This window comes from Callorhinchus milii, unplaced genomic scaffold (assembly GCF_018977255.1).
Source record: "Callorhinchus milii isolate IMCB2004 unplaced genomic scaffold, IMCB_Cmil_1.0 Scaffold2, whole genome shotgun sequence".
Classification (NCBI taxonomy): Eukaryota; Metazoa; Chordata; class Chondrichthyes; order Chimaeriformes; family Callorhinchidae; genus Callorhinchus; species Callorhinchus milii.
Genome location: NW_024704743.1, coordinates 35,923,977 through 35,946,693, shown reverse-complemented (window position 1 = coordinate 35,946,693; position 22,717 = coordinate 35,923,977). Strand labels below are relative to the sequence as shown.

Sequence of the window (22,717 nt, the reverse complement as noted above, 5' to 3'; positions counted from 1 at the left end):
TTAGCCTACTGCGGAACTGCCTGGAAAGTTCAAGACGCCGAAGGTTTGAAATTGGATTCTGCAGTCACGGAACAAACAGCATAATTACGGATAAAACGCTGTGGGGAAAAAAAGAAAGAAAATGCCCCTTTTTTGATCAGCATGTTCAATTGCAGCAAGGGATGTGGGAAGAATTATCATCAAGGTAAAGAACGAAGGGAGAAAGAGGTAAGACACACCTGCAGAACATGCTCCTGAGATAGCATGTGAAAATTACATCATCGTTTGCTAAAGCAAACAGCAGTGGGCGTTTTGTGTTCGGAGCTTTCCCACCCAGCAACACATCCCTTTGGATTCCGTATTAAAAAAAGAGGTTGAACTGCAGAATGACACACCCACCAGAATGATCACAACTGCTTTACCACGACTGCTTGAGGTTTATTAGACGTACTTTTAAGCTCAAATTCAACACTTGAGAAAAGTAAGAGAGAGAGAGAAAGAGAGAAACACACCAGGTAAGTTCTATTGCCTTGGTTTTATATACTGTTTGCAAACGCACGTACGTGGGAGAGAAGAAAAACAACATATTTAAAAGCAATGGAGTGGACACAGCTTTGTCAATGTATGAAATAGAATTATTCAGCGAGCTGATTTTCTTTGTTTGCAATGTACTTCAATTCTATATTTTAAAAAGGCAAAAAGAATACCGCTTCTCCTAGATAATTATAAGAAACTTTTAGGTGGGTGAAAATAAAAAGTTTTTTTTTAAATTAAGTTTATATACATTAAGCACATAGATATGCGATTTGGTATATCATCCAATGAACGGTCTTAATAATAATAATCCTTGCATTTGATATAATAATAATAATAATCCTTGCATTTGATATAGCGCTCTTCACGTTGGGAGGATGTCCCAAAGCGCTTCACAGAACACACTGTAAAGTGAATTGACTGTATATTTGTGGGCGAAACTTTTAACACACAACTGATGTTGCTGTGAAGTTACATCAAGATCTGTTGAGGTGTTATTTTACTTGTTAACAGCTATGAATCTTTGGGGTCTAATATGAAGAGTAAAGATACGCGCAAAGCGACTGTGGACATTGCATGAGTTCATTTTAAGGACTTTAACATTCTTAATTTCTCAAGGAACAACCAGCTAATTGGCAATTAACTAAGTGTTTGATTTATTGCCTGCCTAACATTACATCTGTTGCAAACACCTAGTGTTAGTCAAGTCTTGACTCTGCAGCACCGCACAAGAGTTTCAGACTAGACAATGAGTTCAAAGCCACAATTTGCGGCTTGAAACCACAAGCTTCCAATGCCTGCTCTCAGAATCCAAAAACAACAACAAGATTACATTTGGATAGTGCCTTTCACATCGGGAGGACATCCCAAGGCGCTGGACAGAGTCGGGAAGGGAAAGGAGGGGAGGGGAAATGGGGGTGGCCGATGGCATAGTCGAAGAGGAGGGTCTTGAGGCGGGACTTGAAGGAGGCTAAGGAGGGGGTGAGGCAGAGTGACTGGGGGATGGACTTCCAGAGGTTGGGGGCAGAGTGGCTGAAGGCTCTCCCGCCAATGATGGGGCAGGTGGGTCAGGGGACGTGGAGCAGGCCAGAGCCGGCTGAGCAGAGGGAACGGGCGGGTTGGTAAGGGGTTACGAGGTCGCAGAGGTAGGGTGGGGCGAGCCATGGAGGGCTTTGTAGGTGAGGATCAGATCTTGAACTGGATCCTCTGAAGGATAGGGAACAAGTGGAGTCGGGCGAGAGTGGGGGAGATGGGGTCATGGAGTTTGGTGCGGGAAAGGACACGGGCTGCAGAGTTCTGGATTATCTGCAGCCTGTGGAGGGAGGAGTTGGGAAGGCCGACAAGCAGGGCATTTGCATAGTCAAGCCTGGAGGTGATGAAGGCATGAACAAGAGGTTCAGTGGCCTGAGTGGTGAGGTAGTGGCGGAGTCGGGCGATGTTACGGAGGTGAGGGAAGGCAGAGCAGGTCATGGCTTGAATGTGGGGGAGAAAAGACAGTTGAGGGTTGAACAAGACACCGAGGTTCCTGACTGGCTGGTGAGTTGAAGTGTGCAACCGCGGAGGTTGATGCTGCCAGAGCCTGAGGCTCATTTTGTTCACATTCAGCTGTAGGAAATTTGCCCTCATCCAGGACTTGATGTTCGACAGGAGGTCTGTCAGGACAGCAGTGGTCCTGGAGTTGAGGGTGGAGGCAGAAAGATAGAATTGGGTGTCATCCGCATACATATGGAAGTTGACCCCATGTCTGCGGATGATGTCACCAAGGGGGAGCATGTAGATATTAAAGAGGAGAGGGCCAAGGACAGAGCCCTGGGGGATGCCAGATGTGACAGTGCAGGGCCTGGAGGAGAAACCGTTAGAGGCAACAAAGTGGAGACGGTGAGAGAGATAGGAATAAAGCCAGGCAAGGGCAGATGCATGAAGATTGAGTAAAGCTGAGAGGCGGTGTACGAGGATGGAGTCGTCAACAATGTCGAAGGCGGCAGAGAGGTCGAGGAGGACAAGGAGGCAGAGGGAGCCCTGATCACAGATGTTCAGAATGTCATTCGTGACTCTGACCAGGGCTGTTTCTGTGCTGTGGGCAGCGCAGAAGCCGGATTGGAGGGGTTCAAAGAGGGAATGGCGGGATAGAAAGGAGCGGAGCTGGGACACAATGACTCGTTCCAGGACCTTGGGAGAGGAATGGGAGGTTAGAGATGGGGCGGTAGCTGGAGAGGAGGGATGGATCCAGGGAAGGTTTTTTCAGGATGGAGGTGATGACGGCTGTTTTTAGGGGGATGGGAACTGAACCGGTGGACAAGGAGAGTTTAATGACATCGGACAGGAGGGGGGCCAGAAGGTGGAGCTGGGAGATGAGGAGAGAGGTAGGGATGGGATCGAGGGAGCAGGTTGTTGGGTTTGAGTTTGCGGACAGTCGTGATGAGGGAGGAGGGAGAGATAGGGTCGAAGGAGTATAGGAGGGGATGGGTGGGGTATGGGTCATGAGGGAGAGGTGATGTGGGGGTGGCTGTGGACGGGGCTGAGGTGGCTGTACGTATCCCCTCGATTTTAGATTTGAGGAAGTCCAGCATCTCCTCGCAGTTGGAGTTTGAGGAGAGGATGGGCAAGTTATGGGAAGGTGAACAGAGGAGACGGTTAGTGATGGAGAAGAGAAGCCGGGGGTTGTTCCTTGCCTCCAAGATAATCTTGGAGTAGGAGGATTTGGCAGAGGCAAGAGCGCAGCGGTAGATTTTGTTATGGTGAAGCCAAATCTGCCAATGGACCGTTAGTAGAACAAACACAGACACGCCGAGTTTCATTACAAGATACGGTATCTCACAAACGGGTTGTAAAAATAAACTTTTTTATAAAATAAAAAAAACTTTCCTTTGTAGTCAAAAGCCAGATAGGACTTCAGTACATCAGTGAAATATTTCAACAAATTGATGAAATCTTTCTGCAGCTACTTTCACACAACATTGCTGTGTTCAGTTTTTGAACTCACTGATATATGACATAGTTCCAGGCAAACATGTCCTTGAGAATGCAATGGAATTTTTAGGGAGTTAACTGACTTGGATTACACAGGGTAACCAAAAAGTTGTGACACTATTAGAATGTCTAACGGGTCTTAAATATATTTTTTAAAGATAATAGGGTATATCTCGACTTTTTGGTCGCCCTGTATATTTCATCCATTGATATTATTACTGCTATAGACCCTGCGAGAAAGCAGTATTTGTGAAATCTGCTGTAAGCTTTCGGGAGAAAATTCTATCTGGCTCCAGATTTACTCTATTTTCTTGGCATGCCAGAGTGTCTAGAAACTGTCATTTTCTGTAAGTTCTGTTAAGAATTTTTCATTCTTACAGTTGGGACTGAATTCAACAATCTGTCAAATTCTGCAAACTCTGAAATTCTACATAAATTTAATACAAATACAAAATAACATTTGTATAGCGTCTTTCAGAAGAACAACAACAAATTATACATGTATAGAACCCTTCACATCGGAAAGACATCCCAGAGCCCTGGACAATCATGGGCTTTTGGACTCGAGCTAGGAATTGGAGTCAGGAGGGGTGGAGGGCAGAGGGAGGGTGGAGGGCAGGGGTATGGAGGGGGGTGGGAATGGTGGCCGAAGGCACTGTTGAAGAGGAAGGTCTTTAGATGGGACTTGCAGGAGGCAAGAGGGGGGGGGGGGGGTGAGACGGAGAGATTGTGGAATACAGTTCTAGAGTGTGGGCCAAAGATGCATAATGTCCGACCACCAATGTGGGGCAGGAAGTGCGGGGGACCTGGAGCAAGCCGGTGTCCGTCGAGCGGAGGGAGTAAGGAGGTTGCAGAGGTTGGGGGGAGCAAGACTTTGGAGGGCTTTGACGGTGAGAACAAGGGTTTTGAACTCAAATCTCTGAGGGATGGGGATCCAGTGAAGCCAGACAAGAACGTGGCTGATCGATTCACCCAGAACAGTTCATCCACCAGAATAAATCTGAACTCGGGTGGAATTTTTCCAACTTTGTGCCCAAATGCACCAAGAACATATACAAATATTACATTTTGTTCTACGTTTCCTTGCAAATCGGGAATAGGGTATACAGTGGAATGGATTCTAAGTTATAGTGTACACAGTTGTAAAGCGCTTCAAAGAGTAGTCATTGTATTTTGTAGGCAAACATGGCAGCCAATTTGTGTTCAAACAGCAGAAAATAGATCACCAATTTTTTCTATTGGTCGGGGGGGGGTGGGGGGGGGATTGTTAGACACGACATTGGGGGAAACTCCCTTGTCTTTTTGAATAGTGTCATGGAATGTTTAATATCCAGGCAGACGGGACCTCCTCAGTTTAACACCTCATCCAAAGGATGGCACCTTCAAAGTGCAGAACTCTCCCAGCACCTCACTGGAGCGTCAGACTAGACAATAAGTTCAAAGACCCAATTTGCGACTTGAACCCACAAATTTACAGCAAAGAGGCAGCTAAGCTAAACTGGCATCTAACATATTATGACGTTTCATAATGCAGAAGTTGGGATCAGTAAGAAGGTTACTTAGAAATGCAGGAAGCTGTGTTGCAGACTCAATGGATCTTCTATGCTTAAGTGTCAATGTATAAATTAATTTCTTAATGAAGAAATCCAAGGAGGATCTCTTCACTTTTTGCCACATTGCCTGCCTCTGTTATTACTATCAAATACCATCAAAACCCTCATTCACACATTTGTTACCTCCCGACTCGACTTTTCAAACACATTGCCTAATTCCACTATCCAAAAGCTCCAGCTAAAACTGATACAAAACTCTGCTGCCCACATCCTCACCTGCACAACCATCACCTCAGTCCTCACAAAGCTCCATTTTCTCTCAAGGGATAGACTTCAAAATCTTCACTATCACCTATAAAACCTTCCACACCCTTGTACCTCCCCATCTCGGTCATCTTTTCCTACCCTACTCTTCTAATCTCCTCTCTTCTCGGCTAACATGGATCTACTGCCCACCCCAAACCCCTCCGCACCACGATTGGTGCTTTTAATAATAATAATAATCCTTGCATTTGATGTAGTGCTTTTCACGTCGGGAGGACGTCCCAAAGCGCTTCACAGAACACACTCTAAAAGTGAATTGACTATATTTGTGGGCGAACGCGGCAGCCAATTGCGTACAGCAATGTCCCACAAACAGTCATAGATTGAAAATGACCAATTTATTATTGTTTTTGGTTTTGGAAGGATTATTATTAGGCTCTGTGTGGAGTAAGGAAACTTGCCCAAGGTTTCGCCCTGCCTGGAATTGAACTCAGGTCTCTCACTTGCAAAGCGAGTGCTCTAACCACTGAGCTACAGGACTTTTTGCAAATATACAAGAAGTTTTTTTAAGAAAAACTTCACACTTAACAGTGGTGGTGGCTAAGCCTTTACAGCAACTACGCCCCTAAACATCTGGAACTCCCTCCCTCTACAGCCTTACTCTCTGTCTTTAAATCATACCTAAAAACCTACTCACCCTCCCCTTCTCCCTTGGTCAGAGTCCATCCCTGTCTTTGTAAAGTGCTCCAGATGTTACCCTATATGAAGGAGCTATATAAATGCAATTTGTTGATGACTAGATTTTTTTAAAATTAGCAACTTGGTTACGAAATGCCACAAAATGCTGAGCACACAAATAGCGAAGGATGCAGAATAACAAACATCAACAGCAACTCAATGCATCTCTCCGGCAAGAAAACATATCTACCAAAGAAAGTTGATACATTTCTTTGCAGTTGCCACTTGATTTTGGACCTGAAGATGCAATAATATCAGTTTATATGAGACAGTAGTACCATATATCTAAGTATTTATTAATATAAGCATTTAACATTTAACTTTACAGAAATATTAGCCATCCTGCAATTACAGTATATTCATCTATATTCCCTGCACAGCCTATTTCCCTTGAGTGCATGGATGAGATCTCAAGCCAAGCTGCAGGATCACCTCTGCTTTATGGGCAGAAATTATGGAGCAGACAATCCAGAGATGGACTCTTCTTTTAACGCTTTATTTACAAATACAACATAGGGCATCAAAAATAACAGAACCCTAATTGGTGAAGGCGAATTTCTAAGACTACTTATGAGTTCAGCCATTAATGACCACGATTTATTTACAAGAACCTATACAGTATAAGAGTTTGCCAATATATAAAAAAGTATTTTTTTAACTGCATCCCTGAATTGTACCTACAGTACTTGCAATATAAAACCATGTTCAGAAATCTGCAGACATATAATTAGGTGTCTTCCAGCTAGCAGAAAAACTGTTTGTGTACTCTATATATTGCAAGAAAAAGTCTGCTGCTCTTTCTATAGATTCCTGTTTATGCTCAGGCTCAAATTGCTGAAGCCACAGGATTCAAGTCTGCTTACTGTTTGTCTTCTGAGCTGAAGTTTGCGAATGCTTGTTAAAGAATTTATCCTTGTGGGGCTGTATGCTTCATTTAATGTCTACTAACATTAGCAGTAGACTGCCTGCACGCCTCTACATAATTCCTGTAAACTGCTCTTTGCAACAATAACTTTTACAATAACAAGAGCATCTATCTGGGGCACTTCACGCAGGGCAGCGTGTCGGACCGCGTAACAGTGGTGATCTCCGGGGGGGGGGGGAGATCGTGACCGTAAGCACGGTCGAAAATAATAATAATTATAATCCTTGCATTTGATATAGCGCCTTATCACATCTTCAAGACGTCTGAAAGCACTTCACAGAATATACTGTAAAGTGAATTGACTATATTTTGTGGGTGAAACGGAAGGTCTTCAGTGTGATCTGAAAAAGGGAAGGGAGGCGGATATATTGTAAGCAGCTTTCTTGTAAGAGAATGTCTCAAAATACTACAACAACAACTTGTATTTAGACAGGGAAGTGTCTTAGAAAACGTAACAGCGATATAGCTTGATGTGAAGCTGGGGAGAGGTGACTGTAGGCACAGTCGAAGAGGAAGGTCTTCAGGTGTAATCTAAAAACAGGCAAGGCGGGGGAGGGATTGATGCTTTAAAAAGACATCTTTACAAACTATGCACATTATTTGTTATCATGTTACTATTGCTATTATATCAATATGTCCTGTGCATTCGCACTTAACCAAACAGTCCAATGTTCTCTGGCGAGCTGCAGATTTGATCTTGACTGCTTCAGTCTGCATTCCACTTTGTCTTACAAAAGTCCAAGCCTTTCTCAAAACAAAATATCTTAGGCTGCCCTACTAACTCCAATCACTGCATCTTAATATTCCCCCCACCCCCACCTGGGTACACACTGCTGCCAATTGAAACTGCAGCAAACTGTAGCAGATATTGTTGCAGTCTGTTGGCCTACATTTACACTTTTAATATCACTCCCTCCAGCTCTTGTCAACATTTAATATTTACACCATATTCAAGTTGTGCTTCAGCTCACGGAGTGTGTTTATCCTGAGGCAAGTTGAGGTGAAACCTCTTGTAAACTGACCCACTGTATGTTATTCATTAGATAAGGTTTGATACAAAATATTTTTCCCAAAAGTTCAGGCTATTTCACACAATGCATTGATCAAAAGATATTTGGTGGGTATCCCATAAGCATTTGATACAAATAAGCATTTGATACAAATGAGTATTCGATAAGCATTACTTGTGAAAGAAAGAAGTGATATATATCCCTGACATATAACCCAATTCCAAATTATTACCCTTCCCACGCTTCTGGAACAAAGTCAGGAATTAAAAGTGAGAGTTTTCAAGAAGGAAAATAAAACTAAATGCCAATCATATAAATGAATGGGCAGCGGTAGATAAACACTGAGATCCGGAACACATACAGGGAGAAATTCCAATTGGGTCTAGATTTACTCTATTTATCTAGCAATTCAGATTGTGCAATTTTTGGCAATTTTTTTAAATGCAGCCTTAATTTTGAAGTAGGCTTTGTGAAGTTCTTGAAAGAATTTATAGAAAAACAACTTAAACTTTAAGGATGCATTTAAGAATTTGCAAATTCTGCAAACTCTGAATTGCTATGTTAATAAAGTAAATCTAGATCCTGGTGAAATTTCGCCCCAACAGTTACCCTATCCCACAGGTAACATATAATTACCCTGTGTCTTCCATACCCCATACTATGCTAGTGAGATGGAGTAGAGGGAAAGAGTTCTAGAGGTGAAGGCATAGTTACTTAAGGCTCGATGGTGATGCGGAGAGGGTGAGAGATGCACAGCAAGCCATGTTGTGGTGGGGGTGAGCAGAGGAATGGGGTAACAAAAGATCACAGAGACTTGGAGATGCTAAGGAGTGAAGGGATTAATAAATAAAGGCGAGGGCCTTGAAATCAATCCGCTGACAGACAGGGAGACCATGACGCCTGGCGAGGATTAGATGATGGTTGTGCAGAGTTTGATGCGAGCGAGGGTGCAGGTGCAGAGCAATCAGAGCAATACCCCAGTGTGATTCAAAGCATTCAGGAAAAGGAGCAAATCAGAAACACTTAAAAAATAATCCTACAATTCTTAAATTTGGTACAGCATCTTTCACATCAGGAGGAAAACGCAAAGCACTTCACAGTACATACTGTAAAGTGTAGTGACTGTGGAGTTGAAGGGAAACTTGGAGCATGGTATAGAAACTTCATTCAAATTACAGATGAAAAAAGGTGAAAATAGTAGTAAAATAAAATTAAAATCTTAACAAAAATAGATAGTGGGAAAAATAGGGGTGGAAAGGCCATGATAGGACAAGCTCAGATAAGGTTTTAAAATGCTTATTTTTACTTTAGTGTATTTTATTGTTGCTTAGCTAAATTGTATATACAGTGTACAATATAACTCATCACTCCAAGGGAAAAGGGCTCAGTAATCAGGAGTTATCAGGTTTGGCACATGTACAAATACATAAGTAAATGCAGCCGGGATATTGACAGCATGACAGTGGTAGTGACAAGTTCAGCCAGGAACAAGTTATCAGGAGTTTACTATATTTTTGTGGCTGATATTAGAACGATAAAGCTATCCTGGTGTGTAGCATTGATACTGTATTTAACAGCACTGTTCCAGCCTCACAATGCATGTGCAAACAACTTGGCAAAAAATTAGTCTTTGCAACCTTAGAAGCCAACCTATCATTTTTTCCATCCACCCTCAGCTACGCAATGGGTGTAACTGGATATCAGACTGATGAGTCAATCTGAGCTGTTAAAGATTAAGGGAAACATGAATTTGTATATTAAAATGGTCCAAATATAGAACTGGAACCTTTTGAAACTGAATAGAAATTATCTTGTTTTTGCCAACAGTTTGCGACATTTGGAGTTCTGTAGCTTAGTGATTAGACAACAACAAGATTACATTTGTAGAACTCCTTTCACGTCGGGAAGATGTCCCAAGCTCACTTGCCTTGCAAGCGAGTGGACTAGGGTTCACCCGAGAGGGTGAAACATTGGGCAAGTTTCCTTACTCCATGTGCCTCTGTTTACCAAGCAGTAAGTAGGAACCCGGATGTTAGTCAATTGGCGGATCGCTTTTCCAGGGTATTTGGTCACTGAATCCATGACCATTTGCTGTGTACAATTGCCGCCGCGTTTCGCCCATAAAATAAATGTTCAATTCACTTTACAGTATATTCTGTGAAACGTTTTGAGACATCTCAAAGACGTGGTAAGGTGCTATATAAAATGCAAGTATTATTATATTATTATTAAACAGGGATCCATTTCTTCCTGAGTCTCTGCTGGATGTGCAACACAACCTGTAAAGATTGCCTACAAGTAAATTCATTGTGAAATTATGTTTAATAATGTTAATTACACAGAATAGGATGATCCAGCTTACTTTCTCATATCCATCATTCACCTGGGTGGCATAAGTGCTTTCTGGGCTGTATTTTATTGACCTGCCAACAGAATTTCAGGAAATCATTATAAAGTTTTAAACTCATTTGTGGAGGTCGGAGATATTGTGGATTGGGGAAGATACTGAGCCACAGAGGTTTATCTCCAACGCTCTTAAAAAAAATTTTTTTGCCATGAACTGCAGCTTCCTAAATGAAGCACCTAATCCCAGCACTCCCAGTCAAGTATCCATAATCACCTTGACATTGTGGTCTTCATGAGTTCCTGATCAGAATCAGGCTATCAGCCTGAGGAAAGCAAAGTTAGATAACAAATGAATAGTGCTTGTTCCATACACCCCCAAAACACTGGTGTTATAAAGAAGCCAAACTTGATGACCTAAACTCACAAAAGGAAGTCAATCTGGCACTCAGCATCCGGGGGTGGGATCGGAAAGAATGTGGTGCGTATTTCATACAGTTTTCCACAAAATGCAGAACTGACAAAGTAACTTTTATCTAAACAATCTTTCTTGGTTTTCTGGGTTTAAGCATCAGCATGCTCAATGACTTCTCCTGCACTCTTGCTTCTAAAAAAATATACACTAGATTTTAGTGTGAATGGGAACTTTGCATGACAAGCACCTATTCATTCAGGCAACAGATTGCTAGGCACCACCCAACATTTTCATTGAAGCGTTAATAATCATGTTGACCCTGTCCTTACAAGGCTAAGCAATGGTTGCGTTAGCCCAATTCCCTTTGAGACTGTCTGAGATTTCTATTACTGCTGCAGGACATTCCCAAGCCTAATTGCAACCACTGCTTACTAAAGAATGTATTCCTATTACTAAAGAATGTAGTCAAGTCAAACTGGATCAGTGAGTTTTACATTAAGTATATTTTCCTTGTCATCTTCATTGGAAATATACAAAACAACTTGCATTGATATAGCGCCCTTCAAGCAGAGTAGCGTCCCAGAGCGCTTTACTGATTGAATAATAACGAAGAACTGCAAACTATGAATATTTAGAAGTGCGTTCAGTGCAGGGTATATAAATTTAGGTATTCATAAAAATATTATATTTGACATAGCGCCATATTACGTCAAAACATTTCAAAGTGCTTTGCAGTGCTTTGCTGTAAAATTAATGACTGTATGTTTTGTAATCGAACGCAGGAGCCTATTTGCACAGAACTAACGTCCAACAAACAGCCATGAAGCGAGTGACCATTTTATTTAAATCTGGGAATTGTTGATCAGGACACCAGGCAAAACCCTTTTCTTTTTGATCAGTTCAATGGGATCTTTAACGTCCACCTAAACAGGAAGGCAGGACTTTGATTTAACATCTCATCCAACAATGCACCTTCAACCATGCAATTCTCCCCCAGCACTGCACTGAAGTGTCAGCCTAAACCATGAGCTCAATATCCTGATGTGGAGCTTGAACCGGCAACATTCTGACTCCCAAGGCGAGAATACTACCGACTGAGCCAGGTTGACACATATTATATCAATATCCTTCAGAAATTCAATTTTAATATTATCCAGTCAAGGGGGGATAATCACTAATTCATTCAAGCAATAACAATTTACATTTATATTTAAACATTTATTTAAAAAAAGCTTTTTACAATCTTCATTATGGAATACATTCTTTAGTAAGCAGCAGTTGCATTTTAATGCACTAAAACACAATGGTACAATTTTGCTCCATTTGCTCAGGTTAATAAATTTAGTCATTAAATGTGGGCTATTCTGTTCCATTTGATGATTGCCTGCATGCTTCTCAATAATTAATGCAATATTAATATTAACACAATTACATTATAAATGTAAAACTAAACTGTACTGTTACTTTATTGGGGGATTTTAAGTCTCCCAGTGATCCCATCAATGGTCTTTGCCATATCTTTCCATCAGGATCACTGTTATGTCTTTTTCATAAACTCAGGGACTTAACTCTTAACACCACTGGAGCCAATCCCACTTGGCAGCAAATTTACTGACATTGGGTGTGTGGGTTTAATCACGGTCTCTTCAGTGGTGCTTCCCATTAAAGTTCTCGATCTGAACTTGGAAGAATGGAAACAAATTCCTAAAACATTTCATGAAAATCTTATGCTTAGGTTTAATCAATACCCCCCCCAACCCCCACCACCACCAAATTCATTCAAACCGCAAAAACGCACATCGAAAAAACTAAACTTTGGCTTTCCAAAGTCATAATTTATTACGAGACACTGTTTATATGTCCTGGCTCGTGCGGAGTAGTTATTAGAACCAGATTTCTACTGAGATAATCATTTCCACAAACACAAAAATGTGATGAAAAATAAGCTGGATATTACACTGATACATAGGTCAGCACAATGATCACACAGAGGTGAGTCTAATACTGACACACAGAGGTGAGTCCTTCTCACTCATTACACAGAGGCCCAGTGGGTGAGATGAAGGATGAGGCTGGGGTAATGTTGGAGGCTTTACTCACTAAGTCTGAGCGCAATATATAAAGTAGGACAGAGAAACTTGTTGAAAATGTGCAGCCATACACATGGTGCAAAGAGAGCCTCCCATCCCCTCAAAACTAAACACAGAAGTGACTACAATGCCAGAAATTGTCGAAGATCTGAGGTCCATAATCAACATGCTCTCTGGCATGGTCTAAAAGTCATAATTTGGAAGCCGTTTAGCATTTCCTGTAGACGTGCAACCGAAATGGGGAAATCTCATAAGAGGCCAACTTTGTCAATGTCTCCACACAGAACAATGATCAGAATGTTATCCTTCTGTTCTTAAAAAAACATCAGAAACCACCATCTAAATCAAAGCAGAATTTATGAGGTTTCCTAAATTTACAAGTTGTTAGATGAACTTGGAGGGTCAGACCTGTCACTGGGATTCTTACCACTCACCTCCCGCTAACCCTGCAAGCCAAAGCCACAATGGATCAGGCAGATCAGGATCACAAGCAGCATGAAACAGCTCCTCACTTATGCACTGAAAACAGGGGACAGAAGCCTTACACCTTCAGATAAACATTAAACCAGTTCCCGTTTGCCTGTTCAGGCGGGCATTAAAGTTCTATTGATCCCAGAAAGAGTAGGGACTTTCTCCCGATGTCATTTCATCCACCAAGTTGGAATAACTTGCTGACATCCACTGTCACGCTCACACTTGTGGCAAAAGAAAATCCAGTTGTGCACACAAAGCAGCTGAGCGTGTGCGACTAAATTGCATCCCTCGTAACCTAGTAACTTCACACAAATGCACAATTATACTGGCTACCGATCATGCCAAAGGAGGTTAGGATTTTGTTGCAATGGCCAACCAGAAACAGAGTAAGAGAGGCTTAGACTCGCTAACCTCTAATGTCAGGCAGGCAGTGTCGGGCCTCCAACCCAGTGAAGGTTATAGGACTTTCAGAAGATGAGGAGAAGAAATATGTGATAATATTTTGCACTCTTTCTTTCTTTAGGTACTCATGGAGGAGGCAGATGCCATTTACTACGGGGACTACAATGAGTCCTACTTTGACGACAACTCCAGCATTAACTATGAGGATTATATTTTCCTATGCGAGAAAGACGATGTCAGAAAGTTTGCTCAATCCTTCTTGCCGGCATTCTACACCATCACGCTCATCCTCGGGCTTGCTGGAAACTCCCTGGTCATAGCCATCTATGCTTATTACAAGCGGATTAAGACAAAGACAGACTTGTATATTATGAATGTGGCCATTGCTGACCTGCTGCTTCTTTTCACTCTGCCCTTCTGGGCGTTACAAGCCGTTCACGGCTGGGTAGTGGGGATCGCCCTGTGCAAAATCTGCTCCGTTTTGTTTGTGATGAATTTTAACGCTGGCATGTTCTTCTTGGCCTGCATCAGCGTGGACCGATATGTTGCCATCTCCAGGGTGACAAGCCGGCCCACCATAGGGATCAAAGGGAGGATCACTTGCTTGTGTGTCTGGCTGTTGGCCTTTCTACTCAGCATCCCCGATTTGATATTTACCACGGTGGCTAACAGAGAAGACATGGATCGCTGCATGATCATCTTCCGTTCACACACAGAGACATCGGCCAAGGCCATGGTCCAGGTCCTAGAAATCCTCCTGACTTTTGTAATCCCATTACTGGTCATGGTGTACTGTTACTCCAAAGTGGCCAGAGCACTGTCCAGAGTCACCAATGTGAAGAAGCGTAAGACGTTCAAGGTGCTCCTGGCAGTAGTCGGGCTCTTCTTCCTGACCCAGGTACCGTACAACATCGTCAAGTTCTGCCGCCTAATTGACAACATTTATCTGGTCATCACGGATTGCCAGAGCAGCAAAAGGTTCGACGTTGCCATCCAGGTCACAGTGAGCATCGCCCTGTTCCACAGCTGCCTCAACCCCATCCTTTACGTCTTTATGGGAGCAACATTCAAGAGTTACATTGTGAAAGCAGTCAAAGAGTACAGCTACCTCCGCAGACAGCGGAACAGGCCGGACACCATCCAGTACTCCTTCAACTCTTTGTCCCAATCCGAGCAAACCACGAGCTTCACAATGTAGCAACAGAACTGGCAGCAAGAGAATGGAAATTTGCATTTCTATAGCATCCACGTAAAAGAAAAGCTTCAAACTGCCTCACATGATGAGATAAATTTGAAGCGAATGTTTTTTTTAAACGGAGCAAATGGTAATTTGCAACCAGCAAAGTTTTACCAAGCAACAACAACAATAAAATTACATTGTTATATAGTACCTTTCATGTCGGAAAGAAGTCCCAAGCCGCTGGGACATCCTTCCTGAAACAGCAAAATGAGCAGGTGATTAGTTGAATTTTGAGGATGAGATTGGATGAGGAGGGAATATAATCCAGGACAATGGGAGAAATTTCCACTGTTCTTTTTAAGTGTTTACTAGTGGTGAATACAGTAAAACTCACATAAGTCTGATCTGTCTAAGTCATATAATCACCTAAGTCATACATCTGTCCACCTATTAATTTCCTATTAAATCCACTTAAATTTATCTGCACTAGTCATATTAACAATCGTGCAACTCATAACGGCATTTCTGGCTTACCAATTCCGAATTTACCGACTGATGGGTCAAATCTTTGTTTTCCATGCTGACCTCAAACAGAACAATGCACGTGGAAACCCCAACTATCTCCCTCCCGGTGGCGTAACATTAACATTATCGTTGAACGGTGGTGGGGGAGGCAGAGGGGGCTGAGAGAGAAAAGAGAGAGGAAAGAACTTCGGGCTGCCCGTTCCTTCTCTCCCTGGTGAACTGTCTTCTCAGGGCAGCAGCAGGAGGTTGGGTGGACCCTCTCTCTCTCTCTTGGGTTGCCTGATTCTTTGCAGACACATGGAAAAACCCATCAACATGTCGAAACACCAGCCTAACCAATAATAATCAGCTATGGGGGGGGGGGGGGGGCGGAAAGAGATGGAGCGAAGAGAGAGAAGGGAGAGGGGGTAGAAAAAATCATTGAGGGAAAGGGGCCAGAGACAGAAACCAAGAGAGGGAGAGGGGGGCATTGAGAGAGAGGGAAGAGTGATTAAGAGAGAGCATGAGGTAGAGGGGGAGAGAGGGAAAAACAGCAAGTGAGTGAGAGAGGAAGTGAGGGCAGGGTTTCGCGATTCTCAAACAGGGCATCCGGTCTTCAGCAGCCAAAAAGGTTGGACAACCCTGCGCCATGTGAAACGTATGTAATAATAATAATCCTTGCATTTGATATAGCGCCTTAGCATGTCTTTGAGTCGTCTCAAAGCGCTTCACAGAATATACTGTAAAGTGAATTGACTGTATATTTTGTGGGCGAACTTTTGGAAGAGTTTATATTCTAATAAAACAGTTCTTCTTTGAAACCTGTTTTGTTGTGCCATTCATTGTACAGTATATGTTTTCTGCACTGAGGTACAGTACTGTATAGGGACAGAATGGGCTACCATAACTTTAATATGCATGCGTTAAGCATGGCACAGAAATCTTGCCTTAGTGTCACCAGCCAATACAGTACTTGTGTGCTGTATTTATTATGTGTTAGTCATTTAAAATCTGACTTATACCTAACTTTACATATGCAAGTTTGACAAAACTCGTACTTTGCAAAAGTCATATTAAATGTATTGTCCCAACTGATATGACTTATGTGAGGTTTACTGTACTGCAATGCTCAGATCACATTAGGCAAAAGGTGCGATGACACTTCTCTATGGAAAAACAACATATAAATGCACTATGCTACATTTTGATCATTTACACCAAAAGGGATTAAGTGTTCTGATAATTGAGAGTACCCTTGAGTGTGAGTGTGGAACCAGAAAAGGTAAATATTCCCCTCAAGCTCAAAACTTGACCCATCCTTGACTCTACGCTTCCCACACACACAACTGAAGGAAAACCTCCAAGAGGATAAATTTAAATCTGTCCCAGATACTCAAAAAAAGTTGACCAAATCTCCAGTATAATAAACTCACCTGCACTGCCCAACTCTAACCAACTGCATTTCACAGAGGATCGTATGCTTGAAGTCACTGGCACAGAAGACATCACAATCCTGAGTGTCTTTTCTCTATAGCAGTGGTGGCCAACCATTTTGGTGGCAACCAAATGCATTATATAAATGCAAGTTGTTGTTGTTGTACACTGCACCAGTGTAATCTAGTGCTCTGCGGGCCACAATAACAACAACAAATTGCATTCATTGTGCCTTTCACATCAGCTGGACAGTGAGGGATTTGCACCCCGAGCTGTAGGTTGGGATCAGAGAGGGATGGAGAGTAAGTGGTATGGAGGAAAGAAGATGCTGTGGGGATAGGCCCTGAAGGAGGCAAGGTGGTTGAAATAGTTTTGTGTTGTGCATCGTGAACAAAGCCTGCGTTGAATTGGATTCAGTTCAGAGGTGCTGATTGTTTGGCATCTCGCTCATACTCACCATAGCAACAACAACTTGGAATTATATAGCGCCCTCCACGCCGGACGGAGTCTCAGAGCGCTTTACAGTTTTGGATCCCGGGGCTGAGCCAGGGGGAGGGGGGGAAGGTGACCAAAGGCGCGGTCAAAAAGAAAAGTCTTCAGCAGAGACCTGAAAATGGGAAGGGAGGGAGCGAGACGAAGGGAGTGAGGAAGGAAGTTCCAGAGCCTCGTGGCATAGTGGCTGAAGGCACAGCCGTCGAGGGTGGAGCGGAGGACTTGGGGGACAAGGAGGAGGCCAGACCCGGAGGAACGAAGGCAATGGGTACTGTTTTGAGGAAAGATGAGGTCAGAGAGGTAGGGGGGTGCAGAGGAGTGCAGGAACTTGAATACAAGGGTGAGGATCTTGAAGTCGATCCTCTCTGGAATAGGGAGCCAGTGCAGTCTGACAAGGACTGGGGTGATCGGGGAGCGGAGTTTTGTGCGGGTGAGAATGCGGGCGGCAGAGATCTGAATGAGTTGGATTCGAAGAGTTGGGTTCGAAGAGGGAGTGGGAGGAGAGGTGTGCACGGAGTTGGTTGGCCACAACCCGTCCTAGAGTTTTTGAGAGGAAAGACAGGTTAGAAATAGGGCAGTAGTGCCTGGGGCTTGAGGGATTTAGGGAGGGTTTTTTGAGGAAGGGGGTGATGACAGCAGTTTTGAGGGAGGCAGGAACTGATCTGGAGGAGAGGCATAGGAGAGGGAGTTGTGTGACCAGTAAGTTGGTGCGGAGGTGATCGAGGCAGCAGGTGGTGGGTTTCATGGAGGTGATGGTGGGTGAGAGGGAGGAGGGAGAGATGAGGAGGAAAGAGTGTAGAAAGGGGATGGTGGTAGGAGCAGATGATGAGGAAAGTTGGTGGTGGGTGACAAGGGGCAGGTGGATGAAGCTGCCCGGTGGATGTTGAGTATTTTAGGAAAAAAGAAGTCCATGACCTCCTGGCACTTGATGTGAAGATTGAGGAGGCCTGAGCGGAGGGGGCACGGAGGAGGTAGTGGGTGGTGTAAAAAAGGATTTGGGGATTGTTTTTGGCCTCCAGGATGATGTTGGAGTAGAAGCCGTTTTTGCGCCTGTCAAAGAACGGCGGTACCTGTGGCGATGCTCGAACCACAGTTGGCAGTGAACTGTCAGGCCAGTTTTCCGCCTTCTGCGCTCGAGCAGACGGGTTTGGGTGTTTTGGCGGCAGAGATGGTTGTTGTACCAGGGGGATCGGGTGGGTTTGGAGATGGTCCTGGATTTTAGGGGGACAAGGGAGTTGAAAGTGGAGGAGAGGTGATCATGGAGCAGCTGGACGGCTGCTTCAGGATCTCCGTGGGTGGAAGGCCAGAGGGATAGGATGTCTGATGATGAGAGGGCTGTGTGAGGGTCTCAGGGGGTAGCCTTTTCCAAGAGTGGTAGAGGATGGTTGAGGGCTTTGTGGAGGAGAGGGATGTGAGAGGAGAAGGAGATGAAAAGGTGGTCCTAAATGGCCTTGTCCACTATGCTGAGGTCGGAAATGTCAAGGCCATGGGTGATGATGAGGTCAAGTGCATGACCACGGTTGTGGGTGGGTGAGTTTAGATGTAGGGTGAGGTTAAGGGAGGAGAGGAGGGCAGTGAAATCAGCAGAAGTAGTGCAGGGGGAGTTTAGGTGGAGGTTGAAATCGCCCATTATGAGTAGGCTCTTGAAGCAGAGGGACAGGGAAGAGAGGAGAGTAGAGATGTCTGTGTGGAAGGAGCCGGGGGGCTTAGGGGGACGGTAAACAAGGAGGATTTTCAAAGGGAGAGAGGGGTGGAAAAGGGTGAGGTGCTTGAAAGAGGGGAAGCAGCCAGAGGATTAGGGGGTGAGGCCAAGGGAGGCTTTGGAGATGAGGGCTACCCCACCACCACGTTGGTTTGGACGGGGGATGTAGTGGAAGGTGTAGCCTGGAAGAGAGGCTTCCACTAGGGGGACGGGGTCATTGGGGGAGAGCCAGGTTTTTTAGTGGAGCTAAATTCCAGATGTCTTTTCAAGGTCAATGTATATGTCTTTACAAGGATAATTCTCAACAAAAGGAGGAGAGCTAAGTTTTGGAAACAAGGGAGCTAACCGCAACCAATCTCAAGAAATTGCAATCTCGATATATTACAATCAACATGGATCGACACGTTAACAAGTCAATTCCTCCACTTTACTAACCCGTCGTAAGCAAGAATCTGATCCGTTGTGGATCAGATCCAACTGACCCGTTGTGAGCGTTAATTTGATTTGATGAAACATATAACTTTGATATGTATAACCTTCCTAATCTTTTATTAAATTCTACAACTTAAAAGGAAATTTGTGTCAGTTCATACTTCACCACAGGGTCACACATTTATTAAAACCCCTACACACTGAGTTATCTATCCAGAATCACTGCAGTGCACAGCTCCACTGTCTGACAAGTGAAAACATGTCTCAGGATACAAAATTCCAAAATGTAAACCATTACTGTCCACAACTTCATAAACATTAGCCTGTGATTTATATCACAACATTCCAATGCAATTTACAGCAATATACACTATAACATATTTTGTTTTGTAAAGGTCAGTTTTATTTACCAGATAAACACTTGGAGTCACTTTATTCAGGTAGACATCAAAGACAGAATATTACAAATTGTGATGTTCAAGGATATCGTTGTACAAAAAAAAACTGTAATTTTCTAAAGTATGAAAGTCAATTTGTTCATGAATACTTTATACTTTTGAAATGTTTTATTCTCTCCCCCAGTGAAATTGAGTCTTGCTGGGGTTTAACCTGGCAAGCTATGCAGTTTTAGCTGGTTAAACTCCAGCAGTATCCCAACACACACTCTGGGGTCTCCAAGCCTTGCATTTTACCGACTTGCAACTCATATCCCCCAGAATTAGTCAAGCAGGATGCATCCCTCTGGGAAGAGAGAGCACTTTCCATTCCAGATACAGGGAAATTCCACACATGGGGAACACTCAGTCTGGTTTGGATAATATTAAGCATGGTGGTGGATATCCATACGTCTCAGGCAGTTAGCTTTTTTTAAAAAAATGCTTTAATTAAAACAACTACAAAATCTGTTTCTCAGAAACCAGACAGTTTTGCTTTCTTTTAAACAGAATAGGGAGTGTCCATGCTGTGTGTGCTATACTCATGCTACTTGAGAAATTCAAAGCTATAGGAGGGACAATTCTGGCAATGTAGCAGGAGGTCACTAACAAAATCTTTCCGTCTCTGTGATTTCAGAGGCTGATCTCTACCACGTTTCAACCCACAAATCCAGATCAATTCAGCTATTACAATATTCAAAAATACAGCTTCAGCAAGAACCTTTATGTTTTCAATTTCACTGCATTTGATGGACGAGCTGTCATATGACACTTCTAATGACTTCACTTCTAATGACTTCAGTTATGAGAGCAGCCTGGGTTCATCTGGCCCCCTACTTCTCCTCTCGCTCTTGCCCTTGACAACACATAGTATCACTGTACCTCATGGTATTTTGTACCCTAAAATCAGACATACCTACTTTATACTGTCATTGCATTCCTTCACAATAAGGAGCAGGAATAAATCAGCTTGTGTCTAGATTTACTCTATTTATGTAACATTTCAGAGTGTCCAGAATTCAGTCCTAACTCTAAAGTCAGTTTTCTATAGATCTTAAATGAAACTTACAGAAAACCAGCTTCAAAATTAAAATTGAATTTAAGAACTCAAATTCCCAAATTCTGGATGCTCCGAAAGTATAAGAAAACAGTAAATGTAGATCCAGGTGGTATTTCCCCCCTCTATATGTCATTGGGATTGGACTAAAACTATGGCTATTTTCTGCATCTCAAAGCACAACTAATGGGTGGGAAGCTCGGTTCCCAGCGGCACTGTATATAAGTAACTAAGGCAGGTTTCCGCTGCAAAGTTGTTTCAGGAAAGATTGAACAACAACTTGCTATCACTTTGTCAGACAATTATAAACTGCAGATCGTCCAAATACATCAGATCACAGTTGTTGGTTGTTTTTATGGGGGGGGCGGGGGGTGGTAAGTCAAATGGCTGCACACGAAACCCACCCATTTGAACAGAACTAAAAAATTAAACAGTCGGTGCATATGATACACTATAATAATATTACTATGATATAATGCCTATAATATTGAAACATACCAAAGAGCTTCACAGATAATTGTTGTCATGGATATAGGGACTGCACATTTTTAGGCAAACATAACAGCCAATTTGGATATAGCATAGATGGATGAACATCTATACAACATGGATGAACATGTAGCAAGTGGACTATGAACCCAACCAGCTAAGAATCACAGTGACATCCAACACAAAGAGCGATATCCCAGCTTTACTCACCACTGCTCCACCACTTGGTACCATTTATCCTGTAGCTCGCTCCTTCCCGGCGAATACTGCACTCCAGGTTAGTGGCATCGCTGGAGGCCACGGCTGGCTCTGAAAATCACACCAGAGACACCATCAAAAACTAAAATAACCACAAGCAGAGATCTCAACGGCACACACTGTGGCTCGTTTGATTCATATTCCTTTTTGGGGGAAAACAACAAGGCCAAAATACATGTTTTTACTCAAAAAAAATTCAACCCAGCAGGGTGCAGCTATTTCCCCAAACTTCACCGCAATAAATCCTGTGTGTAGCTTACACAAACAGGGAACCATTTAGACAAGAGAGGCTCATCAACTAGAAACCCCTCAGAATAATAGACATGGAAATACAAAGAAGGTGGAGAGAGGCAGTGGCCTTTGGAGAATGTTAACTTTCGCAGGGCTGCTTAGAATCGATACACTCAAGACTCGGAGACCAATGGATGTTTAACAGAGTTTAAGTTTTCGAATATACTTGAAAATATATTGATCAGTACAATGTTAGGTTAAAGGTTATATAGTTAGGAACTCCAGGTTCACCAACACCTGATTAAAACAGGATCGCACTTAAGAGTCAATATGATTAACAAACATGTTCACAGACGATTATCATAATCATGATTACCCCGACTGGCTCACAACACTAATTTATGAAAAAATCATAGTATCCTGATCGCGAATACTATCTAAGAAAATGATACTAATAATAAAATCATATAAGATTAACACAGTGGGTACAAGAAGGAAGGTATGGACCCGTGAGGGTGCGTATCACTATTCTACCGGTAACTAGCAGCCGCTTCGGTAGGTCCCCAGCTCTTGTAGGCAGGATTGCTCTCTCTCCCTAAGATACTTGGCTCACTCAGCTACCCCTCTTGGAATGTGAGGGATGCCCTTCTCTGGTCAGTTGAGAAATCGTCTTGACAGACGTTCTCAGCCTCTCTGCTCCTGCTCTCCCGAGTCACCCAGTGATCAGCGTGATCAGTAGGACAGACTGCCTGCGTGCTGGTCTCTGAGTTTTAACTCAAGAGTCTGTGTGGTTCTTTCTCCTTCAGC

At 43.2% G+C, this 22,717-nt stretch overlaps 2 protein-coding genes across 2 annotated transcripts in view; one reads left to right on the top strand and one right to left on the bottom strand.

Annotated features, from left to right (window-relative positions):
• The window catches only part of acad11 (acyl-CoA dehydrogenase family, member 11), a 60,519-nt gene that overhangs the window by 15,919 nt on the left and 21,883 nt on the right, over positions 1 to 22,717 (bottom strand). The window contains exon 13 of the mRNA XM_007896882.2: positions 21,632 to 21,730. Within this exon, the coding sequence (XP_007895073.2) occupies positions 21,632 to 21,730 (99 nt within the window). The remainder of the gene's footprint in view (positions 1 to 21,631; positions 21,731 to 22,717) is intronic.
• On the top strand, positions 25 to 15,306 carry LOC103180826 (atypical chemokine receptor 4). Its single transcript, XM_007896881.2, has 2 exons — positions 25 to 494; positions 13,819 to 15,306. Exon 2 carries the CDS (start codon positions 13,825 to 13,827, stop codon positions 14,893 to 14,895), a length of 1,071 nt encoding a protein of 356 aa, XP_007895072.1. The 5' UTR covers positions 25 to 494; positions 13,819 to 13,824; the 3' UTR covers positions 14,896 to 15,306.